We start from the raw sequence: 20,416 nt of genomic DNA, 5'->3' as shown, positions 1-20,416 counted from the left end.
TTACCAGCTTACATTTAGAATGACAGATTTCCAGAAGCAAGGATTTTTTGAGGTGATATCTTTTAAATACTGGTGATTTTTTTTTTTTGAGGTGATATCTGCAAAATACTTTGTAGCAGGTCTCCTATTTTTCTCATCCCACTGCAGATGCAGTCAGACTTCTTCTTGCCAAAACCAAGGAAATTGCGGAACAGACACCTGCGGAAGCCATTGGTGGTACAGGTCAGAAAAAACAACAACGTTGACATGGCTTATATGCCTGTCTTACTGAGTGAACTGTCAGTTAGCTTTATAATGACAAGGTCTTCCTAACATCACAATCTAACCTCCCTCATATGTCCTCTAAAGAAATAAAATGGAATGAGATTTGGTTTCTTTAATAACCAGCCTAGTTAGGTTTCTTGCATCAGGAGCAGCAGTAGCTGTATGTGAGGGGTAACTGGGAAAGTTAAAATGGGCTTGTTCTGGAGGAAAGGTTGGAATGAATGCAGTGTAGAAGTCCCAGGGTAGATTTGTACCTTTTATAGACTAACCATGGACAGAAAGACAGACTGATGACTTTGGTTAGTCTATAAGGTGCAAATCTACCCTGCCTTCTACTTGACTTCAGACAGACACAGCTAACCACATCTCTCTGCTGATGAGTGAGATATACCAGCTGAGAGTTCTGCAGATTTTCCTCAATGGAGACTTACAGCGTCTGCATGCGTTTGCTGTCCTATTATATCATTCCTTTTTCCAACAGTGTCTTCAGTTTGACTCTGTCATCATGCTGCTGTTTTCTAAATGGCTGTGGAGTTAGGATGGAAACAGATTACACCAGAAAGAAACTGTTTTGGAAAGGGCACTAATGTAAAAGTTAAGCATGGATTTTTCAGAGGGCACTGAAGAAACAAGGTGTCCAACACCTAGTGGGAGCTTCTTTGGTAGGAACTTATGCCTGCCTTAGGTTGCTCTGAAAAGAAAAATGCAATTGCAGAATTATAGACATTAGCAGGGAAATAAGCAGCAGATGTGATTGGCAAACAGGTTAAGGTGTAGGAGAGCATCTGAAAAATTAATATAAATTTTGTTGTTAAAACTTTTATAAAATTAGCCTGTGAACTGGAACTCCTGAGTCCGTGATCTGTTTAAAGGTAGCTTACAGGGGAAAAAAAAAAGTCATTTAATAGGCTTCATTGAGATGATCTGTCCTATATAATCCCATCTCTTTAAAACTTCTGAATGTGTTTTGCTTTGGCTTACACTGGGTGTTTATACACATAGAGGGAGTAGGAGTGGGGGTGCTCTAATTAAAGCGCCTGGATGATCACATGTATCCGTGTCCCTGTGCTGAAAACTGGTGGTGGAGGCACTTTTTAACTAAAGCTCATTTGCCACCACTTTTCAGCATTGGGATGCTGATACATATGACACTGGAGTCTGTTGGAGCACAGTAATTAACACACTTCAGCAGACTTGGTGAATCAAGTCTGCTTGAACACACTGTAATTACAGTACATTGGAGCAGCCTCCCTGTACATGTATAGGCGCCCATTTTAATTCATGTAATAAGTGACACAAAAACAGTCCATACTCAAAGCTGACACTATGATATAGTACTCTTGCAGACAAGGAGACTGCTGTACCAGTATTCAGAAGGAAGCAACTGCAGTTTCACATGTGCTTCTGGAGGTTGTCCAGATGAAAGTTCTGTGCCAGATGGCACTTCTCAGAAAGAGCAGGCAACAGAAGCTTACATCACCTTCCAGACAAACTGAGAAGGCCTTTGTTGTGTCTGACTGATGTTGTCTACCCAGTCATGCCACACTGATATTCACTACTTATTCTGTAAGGTTTCACAACATAAAAGGTGTCATTAGAAAATCGGCATCTACTCCATCTGTTCTGTTCTTATATTTGCTTTGGTCTCCATCTCCCCCACGCAGAGAACGCTGCTTCCCAGACCATCTGGAAATCCGTCCCAGCATGTCTGCTCCTTCTCCATCTTGTCCAACTCTTCCATAACGGGTGAGTCTGCATATTCTTCATTCTGGCTTACAACTCTCACATTTTGTTCTGGGTGCTTCTGGGATGAACTAGAAAACATCTCTTAATACGGCATATGGTGAGGAGTATTGGAAAAATCGTTAAGAGGAAGAAAAAAACTCGCAAATCCATTTACTGGACTAGGCAGACAAGGTTTTTTTGGGGTAAAAGTGATATCTTTTATTAGACCAACTAAATAGTTGGAAAATGTTCTTTGCAAGCTTTTGGGCACAAACACCCTTAGACCAATACAGCTACACCCAACAACACTTTACCAAATTAGTTGAGTCACTTCTCCCAGGATGACAAGTTTGTGCTTCTTAACAATTTTTAAACAGCTCATAGTTCTAATCATTACTCTTCAGTTCCTCAGTCCCTCCCTATTTACAATAATGTACAGAATTATGGGTGGAAATACTGAGTCAAGGATGATCCTCTTTTTTTTTTTTTTTTTTTTTAAGAATAATCACTGCTGCCAAGCTTTTACATTGAGCTTTTTTTCTAGTGTTGGGATGGTGCTATGTGCATTCTGTAGTCCATTATTGGGACTATAGAGTGGGTCCACTGTTTGTCTTTCCCTCTGGTCTCTTCTTGAATACAGTGTTGGTGCAAGCTAATCCTCATCTCGCTCTAAATCTCAAAATCAACCCAAGAACCTCAAGGTTATTTTCATTTTAAAAATATGTTAAAACCAAGTGCCGTAACAGCATTGCCATTGCATTGCTTGTGGTGAGCTGCTGGTCAGCTTTATTACTATTTTCAGATCCTCATTTCATCACTGCCTCTGTTGTCAGATGCCCTGGTTTGGCAACTGTGTGTAGTTAGTGCATATTGTTCCTGTTTACCTGTCTTATGGTGTGTTGTAAGGAAGATATCAGATGTTGGTTACTTTAGAGGCTTATTTAATTTCTCACTTTTTAGGGAGAGGTTCATTTCGGCCAATCCAGTCTTCGCTGACTAAAGCAGCTGTTTCTCGACCCATTGTGCCCAAGGTTCTTCCAACACAGGCAACCAACCATCTGTCCAGTAAGTGTCCTGTCAAAGATAATGGGAGTCTTTGGGTGCCATATTTTCTAGAACTTTAAGTTACTGGTTTCTTTCATTGGGTACATACACTTGTTTGTATCTTATTTTTTGTGCATCTACATCAACACTTTGTACCACAGGAGGAAGAAAGAGATTGCTGTAGGGGAAGGAGTGGAGAGTAATAGTATACTGCAGACTAGCATCATGTGCCAGGACTATACTATTACTTGTCATATTAAAGATTAGTCTGATCCACCTGATTTTTGAGAAGAGATAGGATTCAGCATTTATGGTTCATGTTCAGCCATGTATCTGTGTGCATGTTGTTCTACGGGCTTCTGAGACCTCCCATGTCATTGAATCTTATAAACCAGCAGTGTTCTATCAAAGTAGGATCTGACATAAAAGGAGAAGAGGTGACATGCTACTTATCTCTTCGTTCTTTTCTTTTTTAACTGAACCTCATCAGAAAAGAAAAGAGCCTTAATTAAAGGAGTTGGTAAAGTGAGGATAAATAATAAGTAACACCACTTCACTCTGTGAACAGTTGGCTTGGGAATTCCCTACTGCAGGAAGACAGTATAGTGTTTAATTGGATTGAAAAAGAGTTGGATAAACTTAACCCTAAATGCTTTATGTAAGCTCAGATGCAGAACAAAGTCCTAGTTTTCAGAGCATAAGCTGATTAGTTTATGCAGAAATCTGTCCCCATACAAGGCTATGTAGGTGGTAGGTATCTTATGGACATTTCTTGCAACAGCAATACTGAACCTGGGTTGCTGCCAGAAACCTAAAAATAGATATGGTAGTGTTGTGTTGATTTCATAGCACTTCTGGAAACTGCCTACATTTGAGAGAATTTACATAATCAACCATATTAGTGCAAAGTTAGAATCATATAGACCAGTGGATTATGCATTGACCTGTAAATGCAACAAAAAACATTTCTTAAAGAAAAAAAGAGACTCTTCAAACTCCATTGGAAAAATAGTACAATGACATAGGAGAGTTAAGGCAGAGTGGAATATGGACAAACAGTGGATAAAAAGGCTGTTTTTAAATAGGGACAATTGGTATTTCTGTAGGACTGGATCAGATTTGCAAACTCCTGTATATCTACTTACATTAGGACCTGCTACCTGCCTTAATTTTTTTTCCTAAATAACTCAGGGAAGTAATCAAGATTAGTAATCAGTAGAAGAAAAGCCCTCTAACCATTTTTTCTGTTTTACTGAAGGTGCTATTGATTTGGCAGCAAAAAGTGCCGGTATTATCCCTGGCAGCCCTTTGCCTGTCCTGGATGCAGAAGGTTTATCAGGTGTGTCTCCACTGTCACCAGATGGAGTATCCACTGTAATCACAGGCCAGGAGTCATCAGTAGCACATCAGAATGGGGGCTCCATCACTGCAGTAGAGGTACGTATCTCTTTACATAGGCTTTTCAGATCATTCAGCATCTTATTCTTGGCATGTTAAGAATCCATATTATTTATGACACTGCATAATAGGGGCCTGTTGGATGAATGCACTTTCCAAGACAAATCCAGACCATGATGTATACAGAGCATACTTTTTTTTTATATCAGTTTTGGGAAAAATTAGAGCCATCATTTCCAGGCTGTTTCTTCTGAAGTGGTCAAATAGTCAGTGGGTCTCAGGATGTATGCATTCTGCTTTGAACTCCAGCATCCTTTTGCAGAATAATTTATAACTGGGAGCTGCAATACCCTTCAACTGCTTTCTGTACATAGAACAAATATCAGCAGTTGTCACCATCCCAGGGAAATGGTGGGGAGAGAGTGGCAATGCCAGGGACCCATTATAAAAGGAAGGCAAAGTGGGCAAAGCGTGGCAGAGATAATAGGATACACATAGGCCCTGCTGGGTTTGCAGGAGATGTTTAAGTTTCATACAGTTCCTGTTGTATTTCTAGGGTTCGAGCAGTGGGTGTCGGGTTCCTTTTATCAGTTTGCCCACACAGCATGAACAGGAGGCAGTCCCTGATGGCTTCCAGGTAGAGTATGAGCACAAAGACCAGCTGTGTGAAGTTTGAAATATGGGTGTTCTTTATACAAGTGCTTAGGCATTCCCACCCAGTTCTCTTTTCACCATACCTGATTTTTTTTAACCAGTCTGATAGAAATAGCCTGTAGCCTGTATGACATGTCCTACACGTATCAAGGTAATGGTCTGCTATTATTATTACTGTGCTGGAATGGAGGTTTCATAGGCTGCTGTCGAGAACTTCCTAAATGTTTTGGTTTTTTTTAAATCCTATTCCATGAAAAAGAGAGAGTAACATTTAACTGACAAGCTCTAATCTCTGAAGAGCAATCTGAGATCTTGTTTAATGCTGCATTGATTGTGTGGAAGAAGAGCTTAGCAGGCAAGTATCTTTGTTATACCCATGCATTCTGAATGCTAGAAAAAAAAGTAGATTCCAGGAACTGGGAGTTATGCACTATGGTATTCCGTCATCAGGGAGCATCGTAGGAGGAACTTTACCCAAGAGGGTGAGGTAGAGGTAACAGTACCAGCTGTATCACCAGTATCATCATAGAAACACATTCCCTTTGTGCTAGATGTAATAAAAGTTAGGAACAGCTATCCCTAACTTTTACATGCCTGCCCCGGAGGGAATCCAGAGGTACCTCAGAAAGCAATTGACAGCAGTCAGCATACTACTGCCAAAAGTTAAATCAGTCCGCATACAGTTGCATCAGGCCAGCCAAGAGGACATATGGAGCACAGGCTGTAAGATGGAGTTTCTACTGAAGCTGTGACACTGTGCAGTAAAGAACTTTTGATTGATTAGACCAGAGAATAAAAGAGCAAGCAAGAGTCTTTATCCTGGTCATTACGGTGCTTAACTTTCCACTTGTTGGATTTTTCCTGTACCACAGGACTAATCCCATATTTTGTTACTAATGCAGTCTTGTGAGCAAGGAGTGCATCTCAGGGTTTCTTGGAAAAGCTGCCCTCAATCTATGGGTTTAGTTGTAAAGGAAAATAAGTCTTACCAAATTGGGTGTAAGATTGAACCAGCTACAGATATCGTGGATGACAAAGCCTGATAGAACAGGTTGCTCAACTTCTGGCCTGTAGGCTAAATTTGGCAGGGGAGGTATGGCCATGGTCCCCCTGCCCTGCCACAATTCCCACCCCACCCTGCTCCTGGACCTAAACCAAGTCACGCCCCCTTCCCTCTCCATGAGGCCAGATCAAGCACTTTTCCCCTGTGAGGCTGTGTTGGGGCTGGCCTGTCCTCCACCCCCCTCTCTGCAACCAGGTGGTACCTGCTGTGCCCACCCAGGTCCTGAACTGAGAACAAACAATAGCAAGATCCAGCCCACAGATAGACCAGGCACTGCCAATCCAGCCCACCAGGCAAAAAGGTTGAGCACCACTGTGATAGAAGATTCACGTTCTAATTGTGGTTCTGTAGATTAATGGGACTCCCTATATTAAGTATTTGAAAAAGCTTTTAGGCAAAGTTAATTGCCTGGGTTGTGCTGTTTAGGGGATGTGGTGTGAGGAATGGGTGTGTCTGTGCTTACAGGCAGTCTTTTTGTGTTATCAGTTTGTGTCCAGAACATGAAACCTCTATAACTGTGAAGAAATAAATGTTATCAAATAGATCGACTGGTGGAAGAAGATCAGTGCTAGGAATCTTTCTACTTATTTTTTTTTTTACTATTTACATTGTATTTACCTGTTCTTCCAGTCCAGTGCTCACTCCCCATGTTGTAATTTTTAAGCGTGTCCAAATCCTTCACAAACTTGTGACCAATCTATTCTGTCTCTTACAACAGAGCACATCAGTACTATCTCTGTCAGAACTGTCCAAGACGCCTCTTCAGAATGGTCTCTCTACTCCTCCACTTCCTCCATCAGAGGCCTCCAGTACCCGTCTGTCCCCTCCCAACGTCTCTGCTCTGTTGGATATCTCTTTGCCTGGACCACCTGAGGATGTGCTTTCTCAGGGAGAGCCTGCCACTCAGATTAGTGATTCTATAATTGAAATAGCTATCAGCTCTGGTCAATACAGTAAGTCTAACTCCAGTTAAATTATTCTCATAACTAAAGTTAGAAAAATTACTAACAGCACATTCTAGATTATTAGAAAGAAATGATATCCCTTGGGAAGTTACCTGTTTTCTTTTCCAGTGTAAGCAGCAAGGGTAGCAAGCTGCCTAACCTTTTTACCTGCAAAGGAAAATCTTGACATGGCTGGAGCTACAGAACAAACTTGCAGGATGTGCATGTACTGGAGGCAGTGATCTGTAGCTAATGCCTCGGCTCAAAAACAATTTGTGAATGACTTCTGAGAATAAATAATAAGCAAGAACTGAAGAAAATCCAAACTAGAATCTCTAACTATTTCTCTTTCTTCAGAAACTGCATTTTAGCTGTGCAAGAGCCACATGCGGTTCTCATCACTAAAATGTCTGAGCTACTTGGAGTATTATATTAAGCAGCATGCCTACATACCTGTCATATTTTCATTTTCTCCTCAGGGTGGGAGAAGTGTTACCATGGAGTCTGTCTGTGCATGTTAAATTCCATGTCTTTAAATTAAAACCGTTAATGGCTTTGACAGCGAGGTTTGGTAGCACTCTAAACTTTTAACACACCTTTCATCAGTGTTATCCTTCTGTAGCCTAGTAATTGTTAGGGATGAGAATACCAAATTATTTTCTGTCCTTGGGACTCCTGTAAGCTAATAGACATACATGAAAATAATATATTAGATTAGATTAGCCCTTAAATTAGATTTTTTTTTTCCACAGATCTTCAGTATTCTAGGCCTTTCCTTCATTAAATGGTATGGCCTGTGGGTTTTCCTTTCCAAAACGTCCACTCTTAAAGTGATGCGACTTTTTCCTACTTGTGTAGGCTGTCTTGATTTGACCAAGATCTAGATGCTTAAAATGTATATGTACAATTTTACTGATCTCTCCTTACTTATAAGTAGTTTGAAGGACAGCATTGCATAATGAGTTTATATGCAAGGCACATCTTTAAAATAACTATGCTAGTGAAGGAATACATTCCCCATTTTACTCATGGGAAAAACTGAGACAAGTGGTTTAAGTGAAGTTCTGCTTTGAAATGTGACTCTAAAATACTGTTGAGGTTCATAGATTCATAGACATTAGGGCTGGAAGGTACCTCAGAAAATCATTGAGTCCAGCCCTCAGCCCGAAGGCAGGAAGTCAGCTGGGGTCATAGGATCCCAGCAAGATAAGCATCTAATTTTTTCTTGAAGGTGTACAATGTAGGTGCTTGAACCACCTCCGCTGGCAGGCTGTTCCAGACCTTGGGGGCTCGGACAGTAAAGAAATTCTTCCTTATGTCCAGCCTATTGCCTGTTTGTGTTAGTGTTTCCTGATAAAATGTTTTAGGTACCTTAGCGGAAAGAATGCATCTTGTCATGGCTGTGAATTCACCTTAGAGTCCAAATGTTGAACTGTGTATCTTCCTTCTCACTTACCACATCTCCACAAGCTGTGTGTAGTTGGGGTTGCACTTTTTTGACATACTGCACTGTTAGTAACTTTTGAAGATGCGGGGGGAAAAAAGACACTTCCCAGGGTTAGTTTGCAGGACAGTTACAAACAGCCTTCTGCTCATAAGCGGAACGAATTTTGATTTAGAACCAGTAATGTGTAATGAATGTGGACCTCCAGAACATTGGTTTAGTGCCTCATCGGTAAAAATGCGGTTTTTAATCTGACTTTACTAAGGCCCCAGCTAAGTCAGGGCCAAAGGCTGAAAGTCAGACTTTGGTAAGATACCAGAAGTCTTTGTCTCCTTATAACCCAGTTCATGTTTGTGAGATTTAGCAGAGGAATGAATTGGGAAACATAACAACCCAAGTTGGAAATGTCAGCACTTGTTGGGACCTTGGGAACACAGCTGTTAACTTATTGAGAACTCTCTGTTCAATGAGTGCTCATCAGCACAAATATGCGGTCAGCTCCACTCTTTCAGTTTTGCAGTTCCCCTTTAAACTATATAATTATCTCCAGGTTGTGTATTAGACTGAGCAATTACATTGCACATTCAGACCCAAAGCCCTTGTACCTAAAGGTTTAAGCTGTTAAATATTTTTCTTTACACTCAAAAGAAACCCTGTTAACCCAAGCTTTTAAAACATACCCTTTTTAAACCAAAGAAGCTGTTTTTGTTCTGAGTAGCAGAGTAGTCTTTAATAGCTACTGGCTGTCCCTGCTGTACATCAGGACCCTTCTCTAATTTGCCATTAGGAAAGTTTTGACATCATTGGCAGTCACTAAGCAACCAAATCTCTTCATCTACACTTAAAGCAACACACCATAAAAGAACCAATTCTACGTATTCTTCATGATGTATATAACTTCAAACAGTCTTTTACCCTGTGGTAATGTGTCTCTTACCCAACTGAGTAGTGATCTTCTAGAGCAGTGATTCTCAGCCAGGGTTCTGCAATGCCATGGGGTGCCTTGAGATCCATTCAGGGGTGCCATGGAGGGCCATGCAGAGTAAGAAGTGCTGTTAGGTATGGAAACATGATTCACAAGATAAATCCAGAGATTTCAAATAGGAATTCTTAGTTATGAGCATTCTTACCTGCTGTGGGCTTTTTGAGTTCTTTGCAACAAAAGAATTGCTCTAGTTTTTTGTGAGTTTTTTTTTATTTTGTTGTTTTGTTGTAGTAAAAAGAAGAAGGAAAAGCTCAGGACTGGCATTTTCTGAGGGGTGCTTGGAATCTAAAAACGTTAAGAACCACTGTTCTAGAGGTTTTGTATTTGCCGTGTTTATAGTTTCCTTAAATGAGCCTGGATAGTAGTTCAGCTTATTTCTCTTTGTCACAAGAATCTTACCATAGCTAGTCCAGGAATGAGGACCAGGTCATTCAGATCCCACTCCCCTTACTCAGCATCTTCCCTCTGGACATTAAAGGTCCTAGGATTGTATATTGAAAACTAAGTTTGTCCAGTAGCTTTACAATATTGACTCAGTCTGTTATCCCTGGCTTTCTCTTACAGGTGAAGCTGTTACTCTTTCCCCTGCAAAGCTGAATGGCAGTGACAGCTCCAAAAGTCTTCCGTCACCATCCAGCAGTCCTCAGCAGAACTGGATTGCCTCCCCCAGCCATGATCCACAGTGGTACCCCAATGATTCCACAGACTCTTCTCTCAGCAGCCTGTTTTGTGAGTGTCCACAGATATGTCATGATGAAATGGCTTTGTCTCTTCTAACGAAGCTTTGCTCCCCAGTCTATTTACTTGGAGGGAGTATCAGGAAGGAAGTAGACTCAGCAGGGCACTAGTAGAATGTTACCTTCCCCTCTAACTGTGTTACTCTTAAGTATATTTTGTTCATTCAACTCAGGCTTACAAATCTGCTCCTGAATTAGCAGTTGCTCAGCTGGACTGTGGCAGCAGTCTGTATCCCTGCATGTAGGGATGAAGTCAGGAAGGCCAAAACACAATTGGAATTGTAGCTAGCAAGGGACATGAAGGGTAAAAAGAAGACTTTTTATAATTGTGTCAGTAACAAGAGTAGGATCAGGGAAAATGTGGGTCCCTTACTGAATGGGGGAGGCAACCTAGTGACAGAGGATGCATAAAAGGCCTCAATGTCTTTTTCACCTCAGTTTTCACAGGCAAGGTCAGCTCTCAGACAACTGCACCTGACAGCACAGTTTAGGGAAGACATGAGCAGCCAACTGTGGCAAAAGAAAAAGGGACTTTTTTTAGAAAAGCTGGACATATCCAAGTCCATGGGGCTAGATGCAACGCACCTGAGGGTGCTGAGGGAATTGGCCAGTGTGATTGCAGAGCCACCGACTATCATCTCTGAAAACTGATGGTAATCGAGAAAGGTCCCAGACAATTGGAAATGGGCAAATATAATGCCCATCTTTAAGAAAGAGAAGGAGGAGGATCCAGGAAACTATAGACTGGTCAGCCTCACCTCAGTCCCTGGAAAAATCATGGAGCAGATCCTTAAGGAATCCATTTCTAAGCACGTGGAGAAGAAGGTGATTAGGAACAGTTAGCATGGATTCACCAAGAGCCAAGTCATGCCTGACCAACCTGATTACCTTCTATAATGAGCTGATTGGCTCTGTGAATGCAGAGACAAGTGGATGGTGATGTAACTTGACTTTAGTGAGACTTTTGATACAGTCTCCCACAGCATTCTTGCAGGAAACCTAAGGAAGTACGGGTTAGAGGAATGGACTATAAGGTGGATAGAAAACTGGCTGGATAATCAGACTCAGTAATCAATGGCTTGATGTCTAATTGGCAGCTGGTATCAAGTGGAGTGCCCCAGGGGTTGGTCCTGGGTTTGGTTTTATTCAGTATCTTCATCAGTGACCTGGAAGATGGCATAGAGCAGAAGTTCCCAAGCACTAGGTCGCAGCCCAGTACTGGGCTGCGAAGGGTTGGCTGCCAGGTCATGACACGAGCCCCCTTGCTTGGACTTCTGTCTGTCCGTCTGGGCAAGTAGCTTCTGCCACTAGCAGTCACATGCGGGTTTAAAGCTGGGTGGCGTGGCAGGCCTGGGAGGGAGGCAGGTGGCTCAGTGTGCCCTGTCTTGCTCCTGTGCTGGTAGAGTACACCCTCAGCAAGTTTGCAGATGACACCAAGCTGGGGGGAGTAGTAAATGCATTGGAGGGTAAGATTAGGATTCAGAGAGACCTACACAGATTGGAGGATTGGGCCAAAAGAAATCTCACGCAGTTCAATAAGGCCAAGTGCAAAGTCCTGCACTTAGGATGGAACAATCCCACGCACCACTGCAGGCTGGGTCCTGACTGGCTAAGCAGCAGCTCTGCAGAAAAGGACCCGGGGATTACAGTGGATAAGAAGCTGAATATGAGCCAGCAGCGTGCCCTTGTTGCCAAGAGGCTAACGGCATACTGGGCTGCATTGGTAGGAATGTTGCCAGCAGATCAAGGGAAGTGATTATTCCCCTCCATTCAGCATTGGTGAAGCCAAATCTAGAGTACTGTGTCCAGTCTTTTGACTTGAGAGGCTGAGGGAACTGGGCTTATTTAGTCTGGAGAAGAGAAGACTGAGAAGGGATTTAATAGCAGCTTTCCATGACCTAAAGGATGGTTCCAAAGAAAATGGAGCTAAACTGTTCTCACTGATGGCAGACAACAAAGTAAGGAGCAGTGGTCTCAAGTTGCGACCAGGGAAGTTTAGGTTAGATATTAGGAAACGCTTTCTCATAAGGAGGGTAGTAAAACTGGAACAGGTGACTTGGAGAGGTTGTGGGATCTCTATTCTTGGAAGTTTTTAAAACCAAGCTAGACAAAGTCTTGGGTAGGATGATCTAGTTGTGGATGGCCCTGCTTTGAGCAGGGGTTTGGACTAGATGTCCTCCTGAGGTCTCTTCCAACCCTAATTTTTCTATGATTCTTGGGGCAGGTATTTTCTTAGGCCCTTTCTGTAGTCATACTTGCAAAGCCAAGCAAACTTGTTTCTGTTGTGAGATGGTTTGACTGGTTTTCTAAAGCAAAATGATGCTAGCAGCTTTTTTGTGGAGTACATATGTTTCAATGTATGCACAGTGCATAATCCTAAAGATATTTGGGTTTTTTTTTCTGAGTTAGCCAGAAGGATGGCCAGTTGTGTATGGGAGGAGACTATGTATGTAACTCTTCCTGCATTTGGTAACCTACTGATGGTGCTTATGCTCATAATCTGTGGCTTGCAGGAAGTAGAGGAGATGGTTTTAATTTTTTCCTTAGGGTTAGATTCCCCTGTACTCTCCTTCTCTCCTCAGCTGTTAGTGCACTATGCTTATTGCTTTACTTACTTTTACAGCAAGTTTCATCTCCCCTGAGAAAGGCCGAAAAATGTTGCCAACCCCTGTTGGGACTGCAAGTGGCACCTCCTTATTGGGGCCCAGCCTGCTGGATGGAAACTCAAGGGACTCTTTTGTATCTCGATCTCTGGCAGATGTAGCAGAGGTACGTGTTTGTGTTCATTAGGCCATATTTGCATGTGAAATAATGAATATAGAATTAGTCTGGTAACACAGTATTGGGCATGTTGTTCATTATACTCTTCTAAGACACTTTAGGCAAATGCCACTGGTCTTTAGATCCAAATAACAGCTGAGAGGGAGAGATGAAATGGTGGGGGGGAATTCTTAGGCCCAAATTGAACAAGTAGGAAGTAACTGTGGTCATATTGTCTGAGGAAATATCAGGAGGACACGTACTACTAAACAATCTTCAGCCCTAGGTCATTCTATATTTTATTTTCAAAATTATTTTGGAAGTAAGTGAAAACCAGAAATTAAGAAGCAGATTCAGCTTTGCTGCACTTCCTGGTAGCCTTGCCAGTGTATCCACAACAGGAAGGAAGCTTTACTATTTCTGCCAGGTAGTTCTATAAGGGTTGTGTCACTAGAAAGTACAGCAGGGTTCAGCTGACTCTGTGCCTCCTTGATTGCCAGAAATAAGGCTGTGTACCGACGGGAAGAATATACTATGAAAACCCCAGGTGTGCTGAGGCAATAAACATCTACAGCTGCATGACATAACCCCCTCAACCTCCTACATCTGCTCTAACCCACTTCCAGTCTTGGGTTACTCCTTCCCAAGGCAAGGTAATTTATTTTCTGGAAGCACAGAATTGTCTTGAGATTTTCTGTCTCAGGGCAGCTCCACTGTAGTGTAGCTGTGGCCTAAGGCCTTTCTTTAGTTGGGGGAGAAGAGGGCAACTTTAAATCTTTGCATCCTTTATGCATAGTTCCCTTTCTGGGGCATACTGAACCATTTTTTTGCTGCAGCATGTCTGAAACCAAGAATAGGCAAACTAATTGCAGATGTCTCTATACCATATTTTCTCACATAAATCATGCCTCAGAATAAAATATGTAACTTGTTGTTGAAAAGCAGACTGAAGAAAAAGGTCTTTCCTTGTAAATAAGTAACTGAAAAGCAGCAGCCAGGGAACTTATTCTGCTTATGTTTCCCTTTAGTCACATGCACTTTTTATGTTTACCCAGTAACGGGTAGAAGCTGCTTTTAGTGTATTTGTTGCATATCTCCCACGCTACAATTTTCAGCATCTGATGTTATGGCTGGAATGTAACTGACCCATTGCACTCCTTGTCTTCACCTTTCTGAGGGCAGTGAGTTACACAAGTCACTATATAAAGCAAGGTAGAATATCTGTAATATAATGTTATCATGTAGGAAAGGTGTAGTTTATATGGGAAAACCAGCATTAGCAAAAGAAAATGTTCTGAAAGGCCTCTCATCAAGAGTTGTGCAAAATGAAATTTTGTTTACATGCAGAATCGGTCCATCACGGGCAGCAGCTGTGCATGCTTATGGCCACATCTTTTCCAAGATATCTTGATGCTGATTTTGGAGGGATTAGCTATCATGGCAGTGAGGCTGCCAACATACCAATCAAGGAGTGTTGCAGGGGTGGGCTTTTTGTTTTGTTTTGTGGTTATTTTCAACTAAAAATTGGACAAGGGCCTAGATTTATTTTGTGAGGCCACTGAAGTCCCAGCAGGTAATTGCTAACATGGGCTATATTAAAAAACATGACCTGGAGGTGAAATGTTGTTGTTCCAGTATTATCTGGCCCTGATCCTGTCATGGGCAAGGGCTATTCTTCACCTCTACTGACCAATAGCTTTCGGGGTTTCTTTTCCCCCTCTCTAGGTTGTGGATTCCCAGCTGGCATGCATGATGAACGAGAACAGCATAGATTATATATCTCGTTTCAATGACCTTGCCCAGGAGCTATCGATACCTGAGCCATCCCGGAGGGAGATTTTGTTTGATGGAGGTGGAGGAGGTCCCCCCATTGGTGATCTCTCTCAGTGACCATACAATACCAGCAGGCTGGTGAAGACTGTTCAGCTAAGCGAAACTTGCTGTACTGGATTGGGGCAGGGCAGTCTTGGATATGCAGCTTAATGCCCAGTCGTCCTTGACCAATGTACACCTTTGTAAAAGAGCATTGCTGTCTTCAAAGGTCTGAAGAAGTATTTGCAAGTTTTGGAATGTGCAATACATGGAAACAGCGAAATGCAGAACAGTATTATGGGGAGAGATGTGTCCGCATCAATGATATAAGATGGAGTAGTGAATTTATAGGACTGTCCTGGATTTGTACTTCAGAATGCTCTAGGCAAGAAGCTCAAACAAAGGGATTGCTAGAAGTTACCCACATTGATTTTACTTGCATAATGATCAAAACGCAATGGTTTGGGATCCCGGGGTGGGCAGGGGAGGGAAAAGGGGAAGCGCCTTTGCTGTTTGCATCTTGAAATATCCCACTCAGCACTCTTGATGATCAGTCAGACTGAAGATTCTTGCACTCTCCTGAAAGGCACCATGACCATGATGCTTTTGCTAGCATTTTGTAACACGCTCTGTTTCTTTGGCTACATCTTGTTTACTGAACATTCCAGCAGGGCAGATGCCTGTGTTTGTTTTGTAGGGGAGCCTCCATCCCCCCAACATTGCATGGATCACAGAGGATTTTTCTCTGTTTTTAAACCTTACCCTCTGTCACAGCCATCATCCTTATGACTGGACCCGCATGATCGTTCTTTCTACAGACTGATACTGGATTCTTCATCGCGTTGTATGGTGTATTGGTTCACCCCACTGATGGGAAAGTACTTTGCAAGTTGTCTCAGAAGGATAGTCACTCTATAGGCTGGGAGATGCTGCAGAAAGGGCTCTTTATGGAGTTGCAATAAAAGTGGTCTTGAATAGGTCTTAGGTTTTTTGTTGGAAACCTATATATATTTCTACCTCTCTCCACATAAATGCCAGCATGTTGCTGAGAATTTTCCTGGGAGAGGAAATAGGAAAGAATAGTATAACTTGCAGGAAAAAATAATAAGTTAAACTAAATTGTAATCTCATGTCTTGCAGATAAAGAAAAGAGGTGTCAAGTCCCTGTTTAATTTTATCCATCTTATCCTCTTTGCCAAGCTAATTCTTTGTGCTCTGCATTACCTCAGGGCATCATTTTTCACTATAGTCACTCGAGCATTGATGGGTCCAGAACTCCCTATGCTAAGTACTTATGCATTTCTATAGTAGTTTTAATGCCTAAAATACCCAAGTCTTGATATCAGCAGGTTTAAAGGAGGTTTGGCAAAGTTGCTTTCTCTACAGATGAGTTTTCATTTGCTTCTGCCTTACAACTCAGGATACTTTCTCCTCCCATTTCCTTTCCTATCAGTCTTGAGAGAGGATATTTTTTACTATGCCCTGTTTTTTTTAAGCACTTGTCCGCATCCCTAGCAAAGGGATTTGCTTTGGCTATTCAGTAGCTCTGAAACTCTCCCAGAGGCCAGTCCTAATATTAACCTCAAACTTTATACACTAACTGTTTGCTATTGAATAAAATGAACTCCTCCATCTTTAAGGCTATTATCAGGGCTTTGTTTTCCCAACTTGCACTAAACTCTGTGGATGTAGTTTTACCTGCCTCTAGCTACTTCTACAAAGCATTTGACTGGGAGTTTCTTATTGGAATGTTGCCCACAGTACATTTATCAGGTTTACCATTTTCCCAGTCACTGTCCCACCCATGGAGATGTTTTTTATATTGGTATATATTTTGCCTTGCACTTCTCTGTCTTGAAGAGAAAATGTAACCAGTTTTCTGATGTTCATACTCTGTAACTTGGAGCAGTTTTAATGACCTTGCTCGTGTTGTGAAAGACTTGTGATTCATGCTATAGGATGCCTTGTGTCTGGTTGCTTCATTCTGCTCTTTGATGTGGGAAAGGCTTACCTTTTCAAGCACAGCATCAGTAGAGTTGGGCATTCCCAGCAGGGACTCAAACCTGCATTACTAGCAGGCAGTGGGTCATCACACTAAATGCGGGGAGGATTTCATAAAAACAGGATAACTCCTTGCTCTGACTAGAGGGGTACCTGAGGTATTGTTTTCCTTCTGGCATTGTTTTCTCTGTCTCTGTGTCTCCCCCTTTTTCCCAAATACAGTTTTAATATTGTCACACTTAGCAGGAATCATGTAATACTCTCATGTTGTCCTAGAACACAAGCATGTTTAAAGCTGCCAGCCAAATGAGCATTTAAGTGTATGCATTTGAGGGTTCAAACTTGGTAGAAACTGAGTTCCTCTGCCTAAAGTTTGCTGCTGGTGGTTATAAACTTCAGACACCTTTCAGTCCAGTCTTTCCCAAATCACCTGCTCCTCTTTTTGGCTTCCCATATTAGCAGTGCTGTTTGTATTTTACAATAGTGTGCCTCCCAGAAAACCTCTCAACTCACGTGTGACAAAAACAGAAACCTCCTACTATAGATGTAGCCAGGGATTATCTAAGCATAGTGACATCTGAAAGAGGAGATGTGAGATCTAATCGGGTACAATAAATCTGAACCTTTAGTTTTCATCTCGTAAATTTTTTAAGTCAGCCTTATGCAGTCTTGTGTGTTGGGTTACCTTACTGCCCTTTCCCCCAGAAATATCTGAACTGGTGATAGAATAGTTGTCACACTGGTCTTGTGAGGCTTCTTTCCATCTTAGTGTGTCTAGATTAGTTGCTAGTGTTGCTGCAGTGAAAGGAAGTAGGGTATGTCAGCAAGTTCTGTTAAAAGGATCCTGCCATTTGAATACATGGAGCTGTCAAACTGCCTTGAGGCAGTCTGTTCACTTTACCATGGGAGAAAAAGAATAATGTGAGATAAGTGCTGGTGTAATGGTTATTTTTAAAGGTGGCTGTCCATGAGCCTAGCATAGTTTAATGCCCTGGATCCTCCCCAAGAACTGAAGTGCACCAGGTAATGACACACAAATTAATATTACATGGAACCACTTGTTTAGCTCCAAAAATTGTATAATAGAAAAGCTGTTGCCAACACATTTTTAAGAATTTCTGTTATAAATATGGATTTTGGCATTCTATCCTTGCCCAAGTTGTCCATGGTCTGCACCTTCCATTCCTGAGATTTGCAGCCCCTTGAGATTAACCCCACCTGCTATTTTTGGCCTGTGGTTCAGAAATATTGATATGATCTACAGGTTGCATTTAAATAGCAAAGCCCTGTCAAGACACAAAAAATCTACTTGTCATCAATAAAAAAATTGAAACCAATTTAAATCATAAGAATAAGTTTAGATCAGTAAAGAGATTATTATCCTTAGTATATGCAAAGTCTCTTTTATACACACCTGGCCCTACTAATTGGTGGATTTCCACCTAATGTCCCTTTGCATCCTAGTCCTTATCAGTTTGTGCCTCAGTCTGCTAAGGGGAAAATGAATAACTTGTTTAAAATGGAAAATTTTAACATTTAACTAATTTCAGTTCCTCCAACTTAAGTAATAACAGTAACTTCTGTAAACATTTCAGCCTCTTCTGAACAGACATTCCAACAAATTGCTAGTGTACTGCAGGCAGGATTGTTTTGAAGGTAACAGTCACTCCATTATCTTCATATTTGTCTCAGTCGCAGTAAAGAAGCTGGAGGAAAGGAATGGACATTAACAGTCTAGCCTCTCTTTCTGAAATTAGTTCCTATAAAGCTTGTGCTCTGACTTGTTTTTGAGTAAGTTTGTTTTTTTGTTTTTTTTAACTTCAGGTGGGTGACCAGCAAGCCTGGTGAGTGTACATGGAACAAGCTTCCTTGTACTCCCTAAGGCAAAATAATGGAAACATGCTGTTTGTCGTCATGATCTGGGTGTAAAGTGGTATTGCATCCTAAAGAATACATCTGACTGTGTGCTAGCTGTCAGGGTACCACATCCTGTTTAGCCAGTTTGTTCAGTTCTTCATCAGTAAATGTATTAAACATAGGAATTTTAATTGTTTTAAAATGGCATTGTGTAACCTTTTCTTGGTACCCTTCTTTATATTCCTAAATTGAATTTAAATAGCTTGGATCCAACCTAATCTAGAAAGATGTCTCATCTACTGACTGCAGGTCCTGCAGTGGAAATTACCATTAATGGTAAAAACTTTACCATTTTTATGCTCCAAACTTCAGATACATTTATAAGGAAAAGACTGCACTTTTTTAACCTTTTCAAACCTTTGAATCTCTCTTAATTTCACGGCAATTTGTAAATGTCAAATAAGTGAAACCTTGGCAAGCACTACGGCAATAAGTTATCATAAATTACTGAAACATGATAACTGGCTTTAGAGCTTATGGTTTTGGCAGCAAGGTTTTATTGCTGTTTCTTTTAATAATAGTTAAGCCATATCATCTAAGGTTTTTGGCTTGTTTGAGATGTGAATTTGTTTTATAGATTATAAATATACATATATAGTGTATGTATAAAGCAGAATGCCTGTCCTTACTGATTATTTTTTGTACCATATTGTAAATTATATTATTTATTCTTTACCAATTTTGGAAAAAGGTGTTTTGGTTATTTAATATAATATACAAAAGCTGTTAAACTTCTTCTGTTTCAATTTCCAATTCAACTTGTAAAGCTGTTTTTATTCTTGTGCATAAATACATACTAATCCTTGGTCTAATTCATGTTCACTCTATTTCCTGGCTTGAGAGTCACTTGACAGGTTTTCCGTTTTAGCCAATATTTACTTAATAGTATCTGTTCCCATTGGATGAAGATGTTTCTGAAGTATCAAAATATTATTTCAGCAAGGCCAGGATTTCCATCCTTTTCAGTAAAAGAACAGTATGGTGGGAGAACCATATTAATTATTTGATACCTTGTAATTCCTCTCTAGCTTGAGCAGCGTCCTACCTGGATTGCAGAGACTACTGGAGACAGCACTCCTTTTTTCACTTGCTATATCGCACTAAAGGCAGTTGAGTGCTTCCTTGTAATACTGTGTTTCCCCTTTAATTATTATAGTCACTGTGAAATGCTAAGCAATCATGAACGAGAGGAGTCATGAACAGTAGGATGAGTTATCTAAGTCCTAAGGGCTTGTACGTAAAGGAATGTGGTCTTCCTCTCTGTTAAAAGCACCAAGGTAGGTTATCTCTTCATGAAAGTTGGTGTGCCCAGTGGATATGTTAGAGTGGGTAGTGAGTTCACTGTGAGTTCTCACACTCTTATCTTGTGGTAACTTGTTCATGCAGCTTTACCTTTAAGAAAGTTAGTACAAATTTAAAAGATACATTGAGGCTGCATCAAGACAAGCATGGCCATGCAGTATGTGGCACTGCAGACCTGTTAGATCCCAGGGTTCAAAAAAACCCACGTGGAAAAAAAGGGGGTGGCGCATCTGGCCTGCAGTGCACGCTGCCCAAAACCATAGCCTGGCCTGCCAGAGCCAGGCTACCAGCCAGGCTCCAGAAGCACTGCTGCTGTTATAGCCAGCACAGTTGCTGGCCCCAGCCTCCCCTACCCCACCCAGGGTT

At 41.4% G+C, this 20,416-nt stretch overlaps 1 protein-coding gene across 6 annotated transcripts in view; it reads left to right on the top strand.

The window, feature by feature from the left end:
• Positions 1 to 18,128, top strand: part of CRAMP1 (cramped chromatin regulator homolog 1) — a 67,332-nt gene extending 49,204 nt beyond the window's left edge. For 5 of the 6 annotated variants that reach the window (XM_019539920.1, XM_019539918.1, XM_019539915.1 and 2 more), the window contains 9 exons: positions 148 to 222; positions 1,929 to 2,010; positions 2,950 to 3,054; positions 4,292 to 4,470; positions 4,988 to 5,068; positions 6,867 to 7,101; positions 10,086 to 10,250; positions 12,882 to 13,027; positions 14,744 to 18,128. In XM_019539920.1, coding sequence (XP_019395465.1) covers positions 148 to 222; positions 1,929 to 2,010; positions 2,950 to 3,054; positions 4,292 to 4,470; positions 4,988 to 5,068; positions 6,867 to 7,101; positions 10,086 to 10,250; positions 12,882 to 13,027; positions 14,744 to 14,908 — 1,233 coding nt within the window. In that variant the 3' untranslated portion in view covers positions 14,909 to 18,128. The remainder of the gene's footprint in view (positions 1 to 147; positions 223 to 1,928; positions 2,011 to 2,949; positions 3,055 to 4,291; positions 4,471 to 4,987; positions 5,069 to 6,866; positions 7,102 to 10,085; positions 10,251 to 12,881; positions 13,028 to 14,743) is intronic. The other variant, XM_019539916.1, reaches the window with a different exon arrangement.
• Positions 18,129 to 20,416: the final 2,288 nt, after the last annotated feature.

The sequence above is a fragment of the Crocodylus porosus genome, unplaced genomic scaffold (genome assembly GCF_001723895.1).
Source record: "Crocodylus porosus isolate Cpor-Errol unplaced genomic scaffold, CroPor_comp1, whole genome shotgun sequence".
Classification (NCBI taxonomy): Eukaryota; Metazoa; Chordata; order Crocodylia; family Crocodylidae; genus Crocodylus; species Crocodylus porosus.
This window is presented reverse-complemented; position numbering and strand designations above follow the sequence as displayed.